The 22,508-nt window shown below is 37.7% G+C and overlaps 1 protein-coding gene across 2 annotated transcripts; it reads right to left on the bottom strand.

The window, feature by feature from the left end:
- Positions 1 to 12,623: 12,623 nt before the first annotated feature.
- Positions 12,624 to 21,773, bottom strand: LOC123540165 (cysteine-rich, acidic integral membrane protein-like). 2 transcript variants are annotated; one of them, XM_045324972.2, is made up of 4 exons: positions 21,621 to 21,773; positions 16,362 to 17,072; positions 15,664 to 15,757; positions 12,624 to 13,504 (listed from the first exon to the last, which is right to left on the bottom strand). In XM_045324972.2, the coding sequence occupies exons 1-4, from the start codon at positions 21,703 to 21,705 to the stop codon at positions 13,456 to 13,458; spliced, it is 939 nt and encodes a 312-aa protein (XP_045180907.2). In that variant the 5' UTR covers positions 21,706 to 21,773; the 3' UTR covers positions 12,624 to 13,455. The 2 variants fall into 2 exon arrangements, with proteins under 2 accessions (XP_045180907.2, XP_045180908.2); XM_045324973.2 differs by lacking the exon at positions 21,621 to 21,773 and adding an exon at positions 17,387 to 17,878.
- Positions 21,774 to 22,508: the final 735 nt, after the last annotated feature.

The following is a 22,508-nucleotide window of genomic DNA, read 5'->3' as shown; positions in this document are numbered from 1 at the left end:
TAGTTCAAACACTTCATTTGGGAAAAATAAATAAAAATAATCTACAGGGTTATAGTCTGATGTGTCAACCAAAACACCTCTCCTTTCTTGAAAATCTGGTAACCAGTCACAACTATACGGATCAATATCATCATACTTCTCCCATTGAGTGTCTGTCTGGTTTCATTGCTGCCTGGCTTGAACTTGCTGCTGATTATTGTTCTGTCTACGTGGTACATTATTTGGTCTTCCACGTACAGCGGCATTGTTCGGTCGACCACGACCACGGGCAGGTGCTGGTCTTCTGACCTGGACCGTTTCTTCAGCGGAGTCACTAGAACTATCAGATGATTCTGAAAATATACAAATAAACACAGCATTTAGCAATATATTATACATAGAAATATCATAAAATTGTGTAATATGTATTGCAACACTTTTGTTATTATATAAATTTGACAAAATAATTGCAGACATTTGCATGCACTGTGCATATACATGTACCCGAAATTTTGTCCGAAAATGTTTTCCGAATTGTTTTCAACATGATTTCATAAAAATTGTTACAATTCATCAAAATGGAATTGTAAACACAAGCAATGTTTTGTATATGTATAGACACATGTAATGTAAGCAAATCTGAGATAAATTACAGAGGATATACATCTTTTACGTACACAGATCGATGGAAAACACACACCGTCCGTAGCAAAATCTTATAACTAACCTGAACTGGAATTTTGATCCGTATTTTGTGGTGTCAAAGTCCGTGATGACACAGAATTTCCTGTAGAATCTGATTCAGAGTCATTTCCACTGACAAAATCTTCGCTATCACTGTTATTAAAAAGCATTTCAACAACTTGAGAGCGAGAATATGACGGCCCCTTACGGGCGGACGCCATCTTGTTTCTGAAAAAGTGGCCCCTAAATTTGCTGCATTTATTTTCTCAATATTTCTTTCGTAAAACAATTTTTTCATTGTTCTATTTTTTCACTTGTAAACAAAGAGCCTCGTTTTGATATTGGGGAATTCCTTTTGGTGATCTGTGCGAATTACACGTTGTAAATTTTTGTTGAAAACGGTAGGTATCACGGCACTGTTCTAGTCGCATATATGCAACTTCGGCAGTCTAGCCTGCAGTCGCATTTACTCGACATCGGCAGCGAAAGGGTTAAAGCAGCTGAACTCCAGATTAAGAGTGAATTGTTTCGTTTGACAAAATCAATGTTTAGTCATTCTATGAACAAAAATATAATTTTTGTGTCGAAGTTATCTATAAAAAAATAAGAATTTTTAGCTCGACTATACGAAGTATAAGGAGAGCTATCCTACTCGAACCGGCATCGGCGTCGGCGCCGGAGTCTTTCCGCGTCCCCACCTTGGTTAAAGTGTTTTTACACTTTCTCTTTTTATACGCACGTTTGAAAAACGGGACGTATTATGGGAACGCCCCTGGCGGGCGGGCGGCGTCCACAGACCTTGTCCGGAGCATATCTTCTACATGCATGAAGGGATTTTGATGAAACTTGGCACAGTTGTTCACCATCATGAGACGGAGTGTCATGCGCAAGAACCAGGTCCCTAGGTCTAAGGTCAAGGTCACACTTAGAGGTCAAAGGTCAAATTCAAGAATGACTTTGTCCGGAGCATATCTTCTTCATGCATAGACGGATTTTAATGAAAGTTGGCACAATTGTTCATCATCATGAGAAGGAGTGTCGTGCGCAAGAACCAGGTCCCTAGGTCTAAGGTCAAGGTCACACTTAGAGGTCAAAGGATACAAGAATGAAAACTTTGTCCGGAGCATTTCTTCTTCATGCATAGAGGGATTTTGATATAACTTGGCACAAATGTTCACCACCATGAGGCGGAGTGTCATGCGCAAGAACCAGGTCTCTAGGTCTAAGGTCAAGGTCACACTTAGAGGTCAAAGGATACAAGAATGAAAACCTTGTCCGGAGCATGTCTTCTTCATGCATAGAGGGATTTTGATGTAACTTGACTCAATTATACACCATCATGAGACGAAGTGTCATGCGCAGTTCCCTTCTTTCGAATTACTTCCCTTTGTTGTTACTATAAATAGCTTATATTGTAACTTTTTCATTACTAGTCATAGGGAAAAATCGAGACCACTTTTCTGTAGTACAATATGCATGCTACATCCAATTTTGAGGTGTATTTTGACCAGTCTCTACTTGGTAAAGATTTTTGTGAGGACTTACAATTTTTTTTTTTTTTTTTTTTTTTTTTTTTTTTAAGATTAACTTCCCTTAGTTGTTACTATAAATAACTTATATTGTAACTTTTTTATAATTGACCTAGGGAAAAACCAAGACCACTTTTCTGTGGTACAACATAGATGTTACTTTCCAATTTTAGGTGTATTTTAAGGTATCTCTACCTGGTAAGGAGTTTTTTTTGTGGACTTACAAAAACAAAACACTTAGTTATTACTAAACAACCACAAAGTTAAAATTCCATTTGCAAATACAGGTGCTAGAGTAAAGAAATTTGCTGTGACGGGCGTATATTGTGACATTCTTGCACTATTGTTTCAACTTATCTCTGTAATTACTTGATGGATTTGTTTCAAACTTGAAATATTTATTCCTCATCATCATCCACATCATCTGACATAAGGGCCATAACTCTGGCACCAATATTTCATGAATTATCCCCCCCCTTTTGACTTAGATTTTCAGGTTAAAGTTTTGATGCACTTTGACTCTATCTCTGTTATTACTGAATGGATTCGATTCAAACTTAAAGTAGTTGTTCAACATCATCACCCACATCATATGACACAAGGTGCATAACTCTGGCGCAATTTTTTCATGAATTATTCCCCCTTTTTACTTAGAGTTTCAGGTTAAAGTTTTGGTGCACTTTCACTCTACCTCTGTTATTACTGAATGGATTTGATTCAAACTTAAAATAGTTGTTCAGCATCATCACCCACATCATATGACACAAGATGCATAACTCTGGCACAATTTTTCCTGAATTATTCCCCTTTTTACTTAGAATTTCAGGTTAAAGTTTTATGCACTTTCACTCTATCTCTGTTATACTGAATGGATCTGATTCAAACTTAAACAATTGTTCAACATCATTACCCTTATCATATGACACAAGGTGCATAACTCTGGGACCAATTATTCATGAATTATTTCCCCTTTTTACTTAGAATTTTAGGTTAAAGTTTTGATGCACTTTCAGTCTGTCTCTGTAATTACTGAATGGATTTGATTCAAACTTAAAATAGTTGTTCAACATCATCACCCACACCATATGGCGCAAGGTGCATAACTCTGGCACCAATTTTTCATTAATTATTCCCCCTTTTTACTTAGAATTTAGGTTAAAGTTTTGATGCACTTTCACTCTGTCTCTGTTATTACTGAATGGATTTGATTCAAACTAAAAATAATTGTTCAACATCATAACCCACACCATATGACACAAGGTGCATAACTCTGGCACCAATATTTAATGAATTATGCCCCTTTTTGCTTAGGATATACTTATATAGTGTTTTGATACATTTTATCTTTACCTCTCTTATTACTTTAAGTTGATATTTTTGACATAGATTCAGGCTATTGTGCAATATCTTCGTCCACAATTGGAGTCATTAAACACTCCAGTGACAGCTCTAGTTTCCTCATATGTGCCCAGTTTCACTATCCAGCATCGAAATAGTCGAGAGCGCTGTCTCCTGTGACAGCTCTTGTTTTTTTACACGAGCGAGGTTTCGAACTGGGAACCTCACAGTAACAGAACTTTTGCCTGACGCTTTACCTACTGAGCTACAGAGCCATGTATACTAGATGGCTAGCTATTAAAATTTTATACTGGTAACTTTACCCCGTTAGTCACGGGGTAACATTTTCTACAGAAAAAATAGCAAAAACCAAAAACTTTCAGCATTTCATTACTAAGAAAATATGTCTGTGATGATATTTCAGTGACCTGGATACAGTTATGACACACATATTCTTGAAATTGAAAATTTTCTTTTTTTACCGTCAGTTGACAATCTGGAGTTCAGCCGCTTTAAGTAAGAAAGGGGCATAGTTTGGTCAAAAATACAAATCAAAGTTATTGGGATTGTTTCCACACATGCAGATGATGATGATAAAGTATTATCCAGAAAGTGGAGATTACCAAAAAACTTGAAGTATGAAAGTGGCAAATTGTGGCAATTGGCAGTTACTTGGGGAGAACAAGTTAGTACTTATACCTAATCTAGGAACACAGGTGAAGTGCCAACTGTTAAGTAACAGAAATACATACGAAAAAACTGTGCTACACTTAAACCACAACTGTAAAATTCTAATAATTTTAATAATAAAATTTTCACAACTGTTTATTGTATACCTTGAAGGTACAAATGTACTTAAAACCCCATATTACATGAATACTGACATTTATCTCGTTGAACTGTGTCGTCGACAAACTTTCCTCCCCATTGTACCGCTTCTCATTTACTACCACATGCATGACCTCCACTATCTCTCCTAACTGTATCTCTTTTTGTGCAAGGTCTCGCCAGAGACTGATCTTGATCTCATCTTCTGTGTCCTGGACCGTGATAGTCTTCACCTTCACCTGCCGCCCGTTTGCTGTGACAGGCTTAGCCAAACCATCCTGTAAAATAAAAGTACAGGCATTCTTAATTTAATGTTAGCTGTTATTTGTAACTAGTGTATTATTTTTCTGGGAAGACATTGTTTAAGAAACAGTAAAATAATGCTCAAGCTTGGTAATAGTTCAATTTCAATAAATGTTTTATCATTAGTGAAGAAAGTGGATGAATTTTGTCATAATTATGTAAGTGTTATCTTGTAAATGTGTCATCGGAAAAAAACAAAACCTGAAAGAAATCACACTGAAAGAAGAAATTGAAATGTGCTGGAAGTAAGAAAATGGTTTACTGAAAGTAGTGATGGAACTGCCGGAATCAAATCAAATGATTGATTTAATGTTATGACTAATTTATATTAAAGATATCAAATGGGCATCCAGAACTTGAAAAACAGAAATACCGAGCAAGTAAATGTAACTCTACTAAGCAACTTTGATTGACCATATTCTCTGTAGCAATGAAGAAATTTTTTTACAAAGTGGTACTTTACCAATCTTTCAGTGACCACCTGCCTGTGTTTTGTACCAGAAAGACTATTAGGGGTAAATTCCATAAACATAACAATGTTACTATTAGATCATTACGTAACTATAATGTTGAAGATTTTATAGCAAAATTGAAGGTCTGTGATTGGTCTAGTATGTTTACAGCAGACACAGACCAAGAATGTTGGTTGAATTTTAAGGAGATTTTTTTATCAGTATTAAATACTGTTGCACCAGTTAAGGAGGTACGTTTAAAGCAAAGAAATGAACCTTGGATGGATTCTGACATTTTAGAACTTATAAAACTTAGAGATTATTATTTTTACTTGTTTAGAAAACATAATAAATCAGAATTTTACAAGTTATATAGTCAATTTAGAAACAAGGTCCAGAGAGTTATAAAAAGGGCAAAATCAGAATACTTAGAAAACAAATTGGAAGAGAACAAAAATAATCCTAAGGAGCTTTGGTCGCAGATCAAAAGTTTAGGGTGCAATAAAAAGAGTAAATCTAACACAAATGTGGTTTTGAAAATAAATGGTAATAACTGCTTTGAGCCAAAGAAAATAGCAGATCATTTTAATAACTTTTTTACAACTGTGGCTTCTGTTTTGGTGCAAAAATTGCCCAACCCATTAAAATTATTCACTGTTGATTCAGAACTGTTCAAAAAATTTTATGAACAAAGAAATCCTAAGGGTTTTAGATTTAAACTTCATACTGTAAATGAAGAATTTGTGTATAGGGAATTATGTAAGTTAAACAGCTCTAAAAGCACAGGGTTAGATAATATTCCTGCTAGATTTTTGAAGGATGCAGCTTCTTACTTAAAAATTCATGTTACTTTTTATGCCCCCAAAGGGAGGCATATAGTTTTTGAACCGTCTGTCAGTCTGTCGGTCTGTCGGTCTGTCAGTCTGTCCGCAATTTTCGTGTCCGGTCCATATCTTTGTCATCGATGGATGGATTTTCAAATAACTTGGCATGAATGTGTACCACAGTAAGACGACGTGTCGCGCGCAAGACCCAGGTCCGTAGCTCAAAGGTCAAGGTCACACTTAGACATTAAAGGATAGTGCATTGATGGGCGTGTCTGGTAACCACAGTAAGATGACGTGTCGCACGCAAGACCCAGGTCCGTAGCTCAAAGGTCAAGGTCATGATAGTGCATTGATGGGCGTGTCCGGTCCATATCTTTGTCATTCATGCATGGATTTTAAAATAACTACGCATGAATGTGTGGCACAGTAAGACGACATGTCACGCGCAAGACCCAGCTCCGTAGGTCAAAGGTCCTAAACTCTAACATCGGCCGTAACTACTCATTCAAAGTGCCTTCGGGGGCATATGTCATCCTATGGAGACAGCTCTTGTTATATATGTCATAATTGTGCACTAGTCACCAATAATATCTGTGATATCAGAGCTGTGTTAATATATTATGTGCTGTTTAAATTCATTGTATGTGATAATTGTGTCAATGTGATGTATATATTTACACGAATAAATCTATCTATCTATCTATCTATCTATCTACTAGATAATGCATAAATTGTATGTAGAGAGTTCTACATTCATAATTCAGTGATATGCACAACAGTCATTTTTAAATAAAAACTTTCAGTTTTAAGTTCTCGCAAACATTAATTTATACTACAATAAACACAAATACCATGAAGAAACCACTTAATTTCCAATTTGTAAAGTATGTTATACTGTATTTTTAAACTTACACTTGTTATCTTCCCTCTGATTGACACCCTAGCCCTGCTAGGGTTTTTTCTGGCATCCTTTATTGGTGTCACTGGTGGATACCTCATATGACTGTCCAGTAACAAGTTTTAGCAAAAGCTTTAAATACTTACAAAGTTTTAGTAATACCATTATTGAGAAAAGTTCTAAGAAAGAACATTACTATTTAATTGTTATATAAATTATGTTGGTTTGTGGTCAGAAAAATAAGCTTCATTGGTTAATTTTGTATAAATGTGGTCCAATAAACTGCCATAATCTGTGGTAGGTGATGTTATTATTTGTTTCAAGTGACAGTGTTTCTGTAAAAAAAAGGAAGTCAATATTGAACCCTAACCCTTACAGAAGAGAATTGCTGTACTGGGCTGTTGGGCCTCACACTCAAAGAAGAGAGTTGCTGTACTGGACTGTTGGGCCTCACACTCACAGAGAATTGCTGTACTTGGCTGTTGGGCCTCACACTCACAGAAGAGAATTGCTGTACTGGGCTGTTGGGCCACACACTCACAGAGAATTGCTGTACTGGGCTGTTGGGCCTCACAATCACAGAAGAGAATTGCTGTACTGGGCTGTTGGGCCTCACACTCACAGAGAATTGCTGTACTGGGCTGTTGGGCCTCACAATCACAGAAGAGAATTGCTGTACTGGGCTGTTGGGCCTCACACTCACAGAGAATTGCTGTACTGGGCTGTTGGGCCTCACACTCACAGAAGAGAATTGCTGTACTGGGCTGTTGGGCCTCACACTCACAGAATAGAATTGCTGTACTGGGCTGTTGGGCCTCACACTCACAGAGAATTGCTGTACTGGGCTGTTGGGCCTCACACTCACAGAAGAGAATTGCTGTACTGGGCTGTTGGGCCTCACACTCACAGAAGAGAATTGCTGTACTGGGCTGTTGGGTCTCACACTCACAGAAGAGAATTGCTGTACTGGGCTGTTGGGCCTCACACTCACAGAAGAGAATTGCTGTACTGGGCTGTTGGGCCTCACACTCACAGAAGAGAATTGCTGTACTGGGTTGTTGGGCCTCACACTCGCAGAAGAGAATTGCTGTACTGGGCTGTTGGGCCTCACACTCACAGAGAATTGCTGTACTGGGCTATTGGGCCTCACACTCGCAGAAGAGAATTGCTGTACTGGGCTGTTGGGCCTCACACTCACAGAGAATTGCTGTACTGGGCTGTTGGGCCTCACACTAGCAGAAGAGAATTGCTGTACTGGGCTGTTGGGCCTCACACTCACAGAGAATTGCTGTACTGGGCTGTTGGGCCTCACACTCACAGAAGAGAATTGCTGTACTGGGCTGTTGGGCCTCACACTCACAGAAGAGAATTGCTGTACTGGGCTGTTGTATGAACTGGTGCAGGGAAATGTAGCTGACGCTGAAGACTGCTCTGTCTCCAGCTTTGCAACTAGATTCTTCAAAAATGCAACTTTCCTTGGGGTCACTGGCAAACCTACAAAACAGTAACATCAACAATAGCTAGACCTTTCTGTCAAAAAAAGATGGAGTTACAAAGTTTGTGGGTCACCAGGATGTAGTAATCTGATTTAAACATAACATTACTTACTTTAAACATAACTTTACTTACTAAGTGGTTAAATCCTAAGCACTAAGCAACCTGCTTCCTTAGTATTAGATATCATTTGTCAGAGCAGACTTAGTGGTACTGGTAGCCATCATAGCTATTGAACAGTTTTGAAAATTATGACTAGTTAAACCAGTTGCACCAGCCTAGACTTTGTTACAATAAAATTTTTGTAATAATAAACACTTACTCTCAAACACTCAAGAGTTGTTTGCTACATGTAGTTGCTGTTTCAGAGCTGCATTTTCATTTTTCAGCTGTTCTAATTCCACTTCGAGCTTGTTTACTTTTCTTGCATCTCACTGAAATGTATTTATTTTAGGATAAATTAAATACAGGATAGACATGAGTGTCTTTTCATATTGAATTTATTACATGAGTTGAATAAAATAATAAAATGTGTGTGTCAAGCATTTTATCCATTTTATTCAATGATTTAAAAAAAAAGCAATGTGGAATGTCACAAATATAATATTCTTTTTATCAAATGTTAACCTTTCCTGCGGAAACATAAAAAAATTCTGCTTTCTTTCCTATGTAAACAAGTCGATTTGACCAACATCTCCTATACTGTAAATGGCGTTGACGTCAAAGCTTTATTACATTAGCGTATTATCATTTTTATGTAATAGCTTTATTTCACTCCAAGGACGTCAAACGTGATAATACATGTATCATATAAATTTGAACTATATTACGCAACCAGTGAAGGGCTGAACTGCCGCTTAATGAAGTGTTCCCTTGTTACAAAAACAATCCTCAATGTATAAATGGAAAGGAGGTACTAATAAACTTTGATAATGTGGCAGCTGACTTCAATACAATGGACACTGTTTATTTTCCAATACAGGTAAATCCAATAATTGCTTTGCATAAGATCTATGACGGATTATCTTTGACCACCCCTGGACTTATTGGACTCAACTGCCACATTATCAAAGTTTATTAGTATACTGTAAGCCAAAAAATCACTGTAAACTCATGTGCTTTTACCCCAAATTCGAAGACTTTTACAGCAGTAAAAATAACACGTTATAGGGTAATTCATCAATGCATATAAGTTATGGTGCAGAAACAATATTGACCTTGAGCAGGAAGCCTTGCATTCCAAAGTCTCCTCTGGTGATCCACTGGTAGGGGACTAATAACATCAACATCAGTGAAAGTATACTTACACATTTGACAACTGGTCTGTGTAACTACTTGGTATACCACTAGTATAGTCCATGTAAGTATAGTCTGACATGGGGTCATACAGCCATGCCATGTTGATGGGTGGCGATGTCTGTTGGTGTCTGCTAGGTGGTGGTGGAGTCTGTGATGCAGGAGTGAGTTGTATCGGTGCCGGAGTGTGTTGGTGATGGTGATGCTGGAGTGTGGAGGTTGATTAAGATGCTGGAATATTGTGGCTGGGTAATGGTTGTGATGTCGTCTGGTGGCTAGGTCTTTCTTGCTAAAATAAGGTCATTAATCTGCAACTTCTTAGCTTCTAATTTATTACTGTCTATTGCTTTTCTCTTCTCTTTGGCCTTTGCGACTGCTGAAAAAAGAATCAAGAGAGTCAATGACCCTAAGTGCTCCCCTGTGTTATAGGCTTCAAGTGTGTATGTATATGAACAGAGTTAGGTATGTTAGCTTATATTATACACATTTCACACACATTTTTGTGCCCCCCCCCCCCCCCCCACCCCCATGAGTGGTGGGGACATATAGATTTGGTCTTGTCCGCCCACCCGTCCGAACGTCACACTTATTTCCGAGCAATAACTGGAGAACCATTTGACCTAGAACCTTCAAACTTCATAGGGTTGTAGGGCTGCTGGAGTAGACGACCCCTATTGTGTTTGGGGTCACTCCGTTAAAGGTCAAGGTCACAGGGGCCTGAACATTGAAAACAATTTCCGATCAATAACTAGAGAACCACTTGACCCAGAATGCTGAAACTTCATAGGATGATTGATCATGAAGAGTAGATGACCCCTATTGATTTTGGGGTCACTCCGTCAAAGGTCAAGGTCACAGGGGCCTGAACATTGAAAACCATTTCCGCTCAATAACTAGAGAACCACTTGACCCAGAATGTTGAAACTTCATAGGATGATTGTTCATGAAGAGTAGATGACCCCTATTGTTTTTGGGGTCACTCCGTCTAAGGTCAAGGTCACAGCGGCCTGAACATTGATAACCATTTCCGATCAATAACTAGAGAACCTCTTGACCCAGAATGTTGAAACTTCATAGGATGATTGGTCATGTAGAGTAGATGACCCCTGTTGTTTTTGGGGTCACACCACTTGACACAGAATGTTGAAACTTCATAGGATGATTGGTCATGTAGAGTAGATGACCCCTATTGTTTTTAGTGTCACTCCGTTAAAGGTCAAGGTCACAGGGGCCTGAACATTGAAAACCATTTCCGATCAATAACTTGAGTACCACTTGATCCAGAATGTTGAAACTTCATAGGATGATTGTACATGCAAAGAAGATGATCCCTATTGATTTTGGAGTCACTCCATTAAAGGTCAAGGTCACAGGGCCTGAACATTGAAAACCATTTCCGGTCAGTAACTTGAGAACCACTCGACCCAGAATGTTGAAACTTCATAGGATGATTGTTCATGCAGAATAGATGACCCCTATTGTTTTTGGGGTCACTCAATTAAAGGTCAAGGTCACAGGGGCCTGAACATTGATAACCATTTCCGATCAATAACTTCGGAACCTCTTGATCCAGAATGTTGAAACTTCATAGGATGATTGAACATGCAGAGTAGATGACCCCTATCAATTTTGGGGTCACTCTGTTAAAGGTCAAGGTCACAGGAGCCTGAACATGGGAAACAATTTTTCCGATCAATACTTGAGAACCACTTGACCCAGAATGTTGAAACTTCATAGGATGATTGAACATGCAGAGTAGATGATCCCTATTGATTTTGGGGTCAGTCTGTTAAAGGTCAAGGTCACAGGGGCCTGGTCATGTAAAATCATTTCTGGAGAATAACTTGAGAACCACTTGACCTAGAATGTTGAAACTTAATAGGATGATTGGACATGCAGAGTAGATGACCCCTATTTATTTTGAGGTCACTTGATCAAAGGTCAAGGTCAAAGGAGCCTGAACATTGACTTGAGAACCACTAGGCCAACAGTGTTGAAATTTAGCGGGATGACTGGACATGCCAAGTAGATGATCCCTATTGCAGCCAACCATCAGTGTCTCTTTGACTTTCGCTCCTGACCCCTACCGACTTCTTGCCTATAGGACTTTGCATTGGGGGAGACATGTGCTTTTTTACAAAAGCAATTTCTAGTTTTTTTTTTAATTTTGAAAAAAAAAAACTGTTTCACAGATTTTTTCCCCTATTTTTCTTCTGTATAGATAATTGTATTGTGAACTTAAAAATGGTCAAAAATATATGGGTCAACAGGCTAAATTCTGTGTTAAAACTGGTTGAATACAACACCTGTTTGGACAAAAAATGGCGCAAACCTGACCAAATTTATTTATTTATTGTGTATATCGCTATAAGTTAAAAAAATAAAGTTAAACAAATTCTTAATTCTTTCTATAATTAAATACTAAATAATTTGAAAGGAGATACTGTCTTATCAATACAAAGTTAATAATTATTGTCTTACATATAAATAATACTGTATTTGTACTAAAATGCGCTGTCAAAACACAGCCACAAATGGCAAGTTGCATGATACATGTCAGGGATGATACATGTCAATACAACATAAACCAGTATCAACATTTGCAACTGATTACTGATAAAACTTATTAAAAAATGTTATTTATATCGTCTTTATCGCTCGTTAGCAACTACATTTATAACATATTGTTTGAAATTTCAATTCGGCGTGCCAAATAGTGGCCAACATTGATTGGCTGAAACTTCTCCCGGTAGTAATTACGAGTGCGCATGCTCACCAAATAAACGACAGAAATAAATCAGAGGTTCGTCTCGGGATTTTGACGAACATCTGATGGATGAGAATGTATTGATTGATACAAATTCTTTATTGCTATTCATTTTTTCTAAAAAGTTTTTCACCTCAAAATTCTAAAGCCGGAAGCTGGACAAGGTATAGCGGAATGCCAGTGCGGCGCTTTTGATAGTGCATGAAAATAATTAAAACGAAGGACTTGGGTATATTTCTTGCAGGATGTATTCAGCACACTATAAGAGAAATGTTTATTTTACTATTTGAAATATAATTTTTAATGGTATTTTATCTGTGGGTCGATGTATCAGCTGGTAAAAATGACTAAAAATTACAGTTATTTACTTGCCAACCTGTACAATTTCATACGGTAGTATATTAGGTGGGTAGGGTATTATAAACATATATATTAATTGGTAGAGCTTCAAGCGCCTGTGGTATTAGAAATAATAACATAATTTGTACAATGTTTTCCTTGGTTATTCTGTTAATATAAAAAAACAATCAGGTATTAACACTGGCCACAGGTATACATATTCATCTTCACTGGATCGCGTCATAGAAAACCTGTGTAATCTGAACACCTTTGCAATCCGAACAATTATTCTGGTCAGAAAAGGTTCGGATTAGACAGCTCCCATTGTATCTGTCAACAAAGACGACTTAAAATTAGGTAGGAAATCTTCCCAGTCATATTCAACAAAATATAAAGTTTGTCAATTTTAACTCAAATGTTCATTGCTTACTTCTACAAGGTAAGGTAAAGTGTTGACAGACACTCTGACGAGGAACATCAAGCATTCAGTAAAGTGCACCTTGATTAAATGTGCTGAAAACATTAAATGCAGCTTTTGTGACAATACAGAGCAGTTACAAAAACTAACTTCAAGAAAATTACCATCAATCTGAATTTGTTCCAATGACTTTCCTGTGTATTTGGCTACATCCCCATTTTCTGTTAGCAGGAGAAGTTTGGAGACCTTTCCTATTTCCACAGTAGCTTCTTGAAGCCTGTAGAAATCTTTTTACTTTGTGTGCTAAATGGCTAGAAAGCCACTGTACCTCCCCCTGATTGAGGTCAAGCACCTGCAAATTAACCAAAAGATTTAAAAACCCAAGCCAGGAATCTGCAAACAAGAGGGCCATAATGTCCCAGCATCACTCACCTGTCTCATGGCTCTGTCTACATTAAAGCGACTGAAATCCAGATCATCAAATTGACGATTTCAAAAAAAATAATCTATTTCAAGTTATTTAGTGTTACAGATGTATCTAGGTCACTGAAATTTGATTACAGTATACAAGTTTTCTAAGAGAAGAAACGCTGCAAATTCTTGTTTTTCTTACTTTTCAAGTCGAAAATTTTACTCCGTGACTAACGGGGTAAATTCAACGGTATATATTTTAACAAATAGCAATGTGTATATAGAAAGCGGAGTGGTCGAGTGGGCTAGGTGGTTGGTAAATTTTTTGAAACCTTGAAGATGCGGGTTCGAATCCCGGCCTCGGAAAAAAAACTTTTTTCTTCATTTTAGAACAGGTTTAGACACATAAAACGATATTTTTATGTTTATGGAATGACTTAACTTTGATTTAGTCAAAAGTTGAAATTTACTCAAAATCTGGATTTCAGTCGCTTCAAATAAGATGAAAGGTAAACAAGCGGTTCATGAGAAGGAGTTATTTAAAGTTTTTTTTTAAATTTTTGCTCTGGTGGTCCTTTGATTTGACCCCGTGACCTAGTTTTTAACCCCAGATGACCCAATATCGAACTTGTCAGAGATTTCAATGAGGGTAACATTCTGACCAGGTTTCATTAAGAATGAGTCAAAATTGCGACCTCTAGAGTGTTAACAAGCTTTTCCTTTGATCTGACCCTGTGACCTAGTTTTTGACCCCTGATGACCCAATATCGAACTTGTCCGATATTTCAATGAGGGTAACATTCCGACCAAATTTCATTAAGAATGAGTCAAAATTGGGACCTCTAAAGTGTTAACAAGCTTTTCCTTTGATTTGACCCCGTGGCCTAGTTTTTGACCCCAGATGACCCAATATCGAACTTGTCCGAGATTTCAATGAGGGTAACATTCTGACCAATTTTCATTAAGAATGGGTCAACATTCTGACCAATTTTCATTAAGAATGGGTCAAAATTGTGACCTCTAGAGTGTTAACAAGCTTTTCCTAGAATATGACCTAGTGATCTAGTTTTTAGCCTCATGTGACCCAGATTCAAACTTGAACTACAGATTATCAATATTATCATTCTGACCATGTTTCATGAAGATAAGGTCAAAATTGTGGCCTCTAGAGTGTTAACAAGCTTTTCCTTTGATTTGACCCAGTGACCTAGTTTTTGATCCCAGATGACCCATTATCGAACTCGTCCGAGATTTCAATGAGGGTAACATTCTGACCAAGTTTCGTTAAGATTGGGTCAAAATTGTGACCTCTAGTGTGTTAACAGTCAAAATGTTGACGACGGACGACGGATGTCAGACACAGTGTGATCCTAAAAGCTCACCTTGAGCACAAAGTGCTCAGGTGAGCTAAAAAGTGAGAAAATAAATATGTTTTCAAAGCAAATATCTTTGACAGCATTAAAGATACTGACCATAATAAAGAACTTTTAACTAAAAGCAACACCGACAGTGATGCAGATGATGGGAAGAGTACAAGAAGCTCCTCTTCAAAAGTCGAGCTATAATAGGTGACCTTGAGACCATTTCAAACTTTTTTTTTAAATATTTGTAAATAGTTTGCCTGAAAAATCATTTTTGCCAAACAAAGTCAAATGTATTCATTACTGTATAGGATAATACTACCGCATTTCTGGGCAGATATATCCTTTGATCTACGATTCATTCTGTAAAAGTTGGCAGAATCTGCCCAGATATACATATATACAGAGAGAATCTGCCTAGATATATATATATATAGAGAGAGAGAGAGAGAGAGAGAGAGAGAGAGAGCAGAGAGAATCTGCCTAGATATATATATATAGAGAGAGAGAGAGAGAGAGAGAGAGAATCTGCCCAGAGAGAGAGAGAGAGAGTGCCAGACTCAAAACTTAAAATTAAAGATCACTGTGTAAAAGTCCCAAAGATGATTCTAGTACAGGAACTTTACTGGTTTTTTTTAATTTAAATACCTTAAAAAATAACTCATCTTTAAAATACCTTGTCCAGTGTTATAAATCATGTGTAGTATTTACCAACTGAAAGATTCAATAGAAACATTACCTTCCTATTGCCAACACTGTGGAACACATTGGAAAAGCAGCAACAGGCATGCCTTGCTCTACAGGTATAACCCTAACTGAACCCCAAAGTTGATCTAAAACATAGTACAATCTCCTATCATAAAGGAACAATTAAGAACAAGACAATCAGCTGTAGTTACATATAAAATTATTCAGAAGTCCTACATGTCGCTTACATAGTGCTTTGGGCATTATGCATTCACTTGATCAAAGGGAAGCATGCTTTTTAATTCAGGTTTTCGTCATAGTTTGATTTGTGATTTAAAGTCATATTCTGTCAAATAAAAATTTCATAGAGGATAATTGTTTGTTTTAGTGAAAGATCGAAATATATTTCACTGAGTGAGCACCAAAAGGGTATTTTCACGAGTGGCGCAGCCACGAGTGAAAATAACAACTTTTGGTGTTCACGAGGTGAAATATATTCGATCTTTCACTAAAACAAACAATTTTTCTGTTTATTTCATGCTAAAAGCATAAGTTTCTGAAAAACGCGGCTAAACAAAAACCAGAAGAATGAAAATTATAATTTGATAATTTTCACCGGTAGTTTATCAGGATATAATCTACTGTTATATTACAGTAATCCAACGAAAAGCATGAAATAATTTATTATCTTTAAAATAACAACATTCTTTAAGATCAGGCCCATCCTTATTGTTGACTCGGGCTACTCACCATTCCAAGCCATATCACCATCCCTGTCCCCGTCACCAGCATCATCGCCAGGCCTAGCTACGTCCCCATCACCAGCAACATCACAGGTCTCAGCTGTGTCCCCATCACCATCTACATTGTCAGTTCCAGCTACGTCCCCATCACCAGCTACATCACAAGTCCCAGCTGTGTCCCCATCACCATCTACATTGTCAGTTCCAGCTACGTCCCCATAACCAGCTACATCACAGGTCCCAGCTGTGTCACCATCACCTGCCTTATAATCAGTACCAGCTACGTCCCAAACACCAGCTACATCGTCAGTTCTTGCTATGTCCCCATCACCAGCTACATCGCATTTCCCAGCTGTGTCCCCATCATCCGCTACAACTCTTGTCTCCGATACGCCCCCTTCACCAGCTACATCACCATACCTAGTAAGGTCTCTACCATCAGCTAAGCTGCCATTCCCAGCTACATTCCCATCACCAACAGCATTTCCAGCCACATCACCATTATCAGATACGTCTCCATCACCGGCTAGGACGTCATTCCTGGCTTCGTCGTTATGATCAGCTAGGTCACCATCACCAGATATCTGGCCATCACCAGCTAAGCCACAATCAGCTTGGTCTCCATCATCAACATTGACATCACTGGCTTTGTTGCCATTCCCAGCTACGCCGTCATCACCAGTTACTTCACCATCACCAGCTACGTTGTCAATCCCAGCTGAATGCAGATATAAAAAGATTTGCTGTACCATGGATAGAACAAAATAAGCCAGGCTGTTAGATAAATTCCTACACCTTATCTGACACTTCTGATCCCCCCATATATAATTCTCTATATAATGGGCAGATAGTGATCTGCCTGCTTCTTAGGGCATCTGCCTACATTGAGACTACAGGAATCATTCCTCTGCCTTAAGTAAGGGTCTCACAAGATTTAATCTTTAAGGCATTTCAAAATAATATATATACCTTCTCACAGATTTTTTTTCATCAAAATAGAAATATATGTCTATAATAGCAACTAGCACTTACAAGTATTAAAACACCTCATTCTTGAATAATTATTCTAATATTACTCCACTATTTGGCCTTAAAAAAGTCCAGACGAAAAATGTGTTAAACAAATTCCATACTACTTAATTTAGCTGCTCCAGCCTTACTCTATTGATAGATGCCTTGTTCATTTTTGGGCAAACTGAGTAACTTCTGAGAAGCTTTAGAAGAGATTGGAAGCAAGTCCTAATAAAATGGTCTTATGTTTCAGCACAATTTTTGAATGCAAGTGTACTATTTGAACAAGAATTTCTCAAAATATCTTATTTGTTCTAGTTAATAATTCAGCTCGTAAGGTAGTCAATTGACACCTTGCTTTGATCACATCTCTTTATATGGCCCTGGAAAAGTCTTAATTGGCGTCTGTCCAGCTTCAACAGTGAGCAGAAAATTGGACAGCACTTCTTCAATGCCAAGTTAGAACTAAGGTATCATACATATGCATAAATAGAAGGCATATTTATGAGATTTAAGTGGCGACAGTCGTATATTTCACGAGAAATCACCTAATCAGGATTGACAATACATTGCAATTTTTAGATGTTTAAATCATTAATTATAAAGAGTCAAAAGGTTTTTTTAAAAATCAGAGGACGTGGCCTAGTTAGATTTTTGGAAAATTGGATTGGCTATTTATCTGTTAGTATTTTTATGCCCCTGAAGGGAGGCATATAGTTTTTGAACCGTCTGTCGGTCTGTCGGTCTGTCGGTCTGTCCGCAATTTTCGTGTCCGGTCCATATCTTTGTCATCGATGGATGGATTTTCAAATAACTTGGCATGAATGTGTACTACAGTAAGACGACGTGTCGCGCGCAAGACCCAGGGCCGTAGCCCAAAGGTCAAGGTCACACTTAGACATTAAAGGATAGTGCATTGATGGGCATGTCAGGTTCATATCTTTGTCATCGATGGATGGATTTTCAAATAACTTGGCTTGAATGTGTACCACAGTAAGACGACGTGTTGCGTGCAAGACCCAGGTCCGTAGCTCAAAGGTCAAGGTCACACTTAGACATTATAGGATAGTGCATTGATGGGCGTGTCCGGTCCATATCTTTGTCATCGATGGATGGATTTTCAAATAACTTGGCTTGAATGTGTACCACAGTAAGACGACGTGTCGCGCGCAAGACCCAGGTCCGTAGCTCAAAGGTCAAGGTCACACTTAGACTTTAAAGGATAGTGCATTGATGGGCCTGTCCGGTCCATATCTTTGTCATCGATGGATGGATTTTCAAATAACTTGGCTTGAATGTGTACCACAGTAAGACGACGTGTCACGCGCAAGACCCAGGTCCGTAGCTCAAAGGTCAAGGTCACACTTAGACGTTAAAGGTCATTTTTCATGATAGTGCATTGATGGGCATGTCCGGTCCATATCTTTGTCATTCATGCATGGATTTTAAAATAACTACGCATGAATGTGTGACACAGTAAGACGACGTGTCGCGCGCAAGACCCAGCTCCGTAGGTCAAAGGTCCTAAACTCTAACATCGGCCATAACTATTCATTCAAAGTGCCATCGGGGGCATGTGTCATCCTATGGAGACAGCTCTTGTTTCAACCTTTTTCAGCAAAATGATTGGCATTTTCATGAGCACTCTTAACACATAGGATGGCTGTTCCTTTAATTCCCAGAAATCAGTCATAAATTTGAAAGTAATTAACATCAAGAAACCAAAGAACGTCAGCATTTTGACCAACTTTCATCAAGATTCAATATAACATGTGGACTGTATAGATGTCACAAGGTTTTCCTATTATTTGACCGAGTGTCCTAGTTTTTGACCCCACATGAGGCTCATTGAGCCAATATCCAACTTGACCTAGATATCAATATTTTGACCAACTTTCATCAATATCCAATGAAAATTGCGGCCTCTAAAGATACTTTGTGCTAAGTTATTTCAAAATCTCTGAAGGTAAGGCCATGTTATACTCCTCAGACAAGATTTATTTGTCACATTTGTGATCTTTGACCCGTATGTGTGACTTGACCTTTGAGATATGAACCTGGGTCTTGCATATGACAAACCGCCTGTGCCTAGAACATTTGTTCCAAGTTGTTTTAAATCCCTCTTCACATAACCAAAGTACTCAGACTAATATGCATTATATGCATTGCAACAAATTACACAAATAAAGGAGGCAAACAATATCATCAAAGTATTATAGCAGACAGAAATTACAAAATGTTATTCCTAGTCTTACAGCATAAATGATTTCTGTACTGGTAGACTTAAAGTAACCATAGAAGTAGATAAGATCTTCACAGAGGAGGAAAATGAGAATGGCGATTCACATACATAAAAATAATCAATGATGCTACACGACGATCTTGCATTATTTGAATACTCTACTTCAAAAAAAAAAATAGGAAATCCTTGTCCTGGCGATTTAATTTGTAGATTGTACGCATAAATCTGGAAGCAAAAGAATTAATGCCGAGAATCAGAACCCCCTAATTGAATGCTTCAGAACTGCTTCCTAGAATTGATTCTAAAAGAAGAATCGCTTGAATCGCACACGTCTAATGGTTTCCTTGCAGGCGCGTCGCAAGTTATTCTGATATTGGGGAGGACACTTGCTTTATGTGTTTTGAGAACAATCGTAACTTTTGACTAGAGATATTAGGGAAAGAACTAGTCATAGCCTTTATTCCGTCTAAAAAGCTGATCGCATCACCTTTTCGAACACAAAATCTTTGATCTGCCGCTGTTGGGTACAGAAGAACGCAATACTAAACATCGGCTGCTATATTTTTTGCGTCCCCTCTAACAGAAAAATCCTTGATCCGCCGCTGGTTGGTAATTTTTACCAGAGCAAGAAGCATGCGCAGTCGTCGACTGGAATCGGGTCATAACCTCATTAAGCATGCGCATTCGTTGAATGTGAGCGAGGCATGCGCATTCACTGACCGGAAGCTATATTCATTCTAGATATCGTTTTCCATGGAAATCTTAAAATCTTATCTAGACAATGATTTAAAACTCTTCAAAACCGATCCAAAACATTTATCGTCCTGTTATAACTAAGGCTCCCACGATTACAGATTTTTGTAAACTTTTACACAGTCTTTAAAACATGAAACGATACCGTTTAAACGTCGGTCAATTATGCATCTGTATTCAAGATTTTGTTGACATTTTGGCGCATTGTTTAAAACTGTTTGATGCACTTCTTGTGCAAAATGGAACAGTAAATCGAATCAAATTTATCACTGCGTACACCGCTGGTTACGTCTTTCTTACACAGAACAGTTCTGTCTGGATAACGGAAGTTATCCTACTTTAAACAAGTTGGGAAAAATGGCGGATTACTGTTCGCGAAAATGCATCAAATAATACCAATAAACGGGCACAAAAACCTATTTATGATTAGTTTAACTGACATTGACAGACTTTAATAATTGAAGGGCCAGTCATTTCTTTTGGTTTAAACTTATTTATTCATCTATATATTTTTTGTATACATCAATTAACAATAGTTGTACAATTTAAACATGATATAGACAAGTGGATTGAATTGAAAGCTTAAGTCGTTTCCTTTAATCGGAGAGAAATTTTGTAAACCTTTATGAGTAAAACAAGACACCGACTCGTTTAAACGTGTAAACGTGGGAGCCTAAGGCTTAGTTATAACATTCAAGTTCAGTGTATTGATTTCCGTACATTTTCGGTGTTTCCGTATGCTCGAAATCGGCAATTTCCGATGGTCTGGCCGGGCAGGGCATTAGCGGGTGTTTCTGCATGCATGAAATAGGCAATTTCCGATGGTCTGGATGGGCCGAGGCGGACTGGGCTTTATCTACGGGTGCGACCCTTTATGTACCAGTTCATTTATGTACCAGGTACTTTCACAAAATTGGAATAAGGAAGAATTCATAGAGATCAATTAATGCTGGATTTTTTTTTAAATTTTATTTTATTTTATATGTGGTACATAAAGTCTCATAAAGTGGTACATAAAGGGCTGGTACATAAGTGGACTGGTACATAAAGTCCCACATTCTTATCTACAACCTTATTTTACCTCCATCTCCATGATGAAACAGAATTTATTCTTTCATACAATATTTTTTCTCATGTAGAGTCCACTGAACTAAAATTCACGGTAATTGGTATAACCAGCATAACTCGGTACGAAATGAAATTATCGCTAGAACTTAGATGGGGTGACAAACGCCAAAAATGGTAAAATGGCATGCTTACTGATCAGATCCAGTTTTGGTTGATTATAAAACAATTCTCCGCTTGACGAATTGATCTTTGCTTTCAAAATGCGATAATATCTCATAAAATGAAATGAATAACGTGAAAATTAATTATTAAACTACGGTAAACATTGCACAACTTAGTCTGCAAACTTACTACTATGGCGGTTTTCTATTCGGATATCCTTGCACAATTAAGTCCATTTCCTGTTCATCGTAATATTAACACGCAAGGCCGAAGGGAGACAACTCAAACGTTTAATTTTCTGCCTACATTCCGCACCTGGACACTTTAGGCAGATGATATATATATATATATAATTACAAATTCTACCTTTAGGCAACATCACTGAAAATTATACATTTAGGCGACATCAGTAAAATTAGATGAAAACGCTAACAATACGTATTCTTCTTGTTAAAACAAAATAGGTAAGATTATATAATATGTTACTTTTAGGCTTGCGGGCTTACATAGATGAATAAAAAAATATACATTTTTTATTGTCGCCCAAAAGTAAAATGTACTCTGTTCATGCAAAACAACAACATTTCGACTACTTAGATAAATGGTCGCCTAAATGTTGTTTCTCTCAAAGTCTAGCTCCACGTTAATTATTCTTTATCAGCCCATGGGTCATTCTCTCCCTTTGATTCCCACTCCCCCCATTCTAGCAAACTACACCATGGGTTTCGTCGAAACTTCGCAGGCACGTAGGGCTCGAATAGACTATTTATAAGGCGTTTATAGAGCTAAAATCATATAAAATAATATTTGCTTGGGACCTTTAAAGCACATTAAGAATATATTAAATTTATATATTTTACACTCTACATAAGCGCCTGGTTAAATGTGTCGAAACACCGGGAAAACCCTCCAAAGTTC

The sequence above is a fragment of the Mercenaria mercenaria genome, chromosome 16 (assembly GCF_021730395.1).
Source record: "Mercenaria mercenaria strain notata chromosome 16, MADL_Memer_1, whole genome shotgun sequence".
In the NCBI taxonomy this organism is placed as follows: Eukaryota; Metazoa; Mollusca; class Bivalvia; order Venerida; family Veneridae; genus Mercenaria; species Mercenaria mercenaria.
Note: the sequence above shows the minus strand (reverse complement) of the source record. Positions and strands in the feature narration are given on the sequence as shown.

Bases quoted from the DNA above. Each gene is read 5' to 3' on its own strand.
- LOC123540165 (XM_045324972.2), bottom strand. From the start codon at position 21,705: ATGAGATATTATCGCATTTTGAAAGCAAAGATCAATTCGTCAAGCGGA. The intron at 17,073-21,620 runs GTAAGCATGCCA...ATCTGCATTCAG, and splicing joins ACCAAAACTGGATCTGATCA to CTGGGATTGACAACGTAGCT. The intron at 15,758-16,361 runs GTGAGTAGCCCG...ACTATGTTTTAG, and splicing joins TGGTGATATGGCTTGGAATG to ATCAACTTTGGGGTTCAGTT.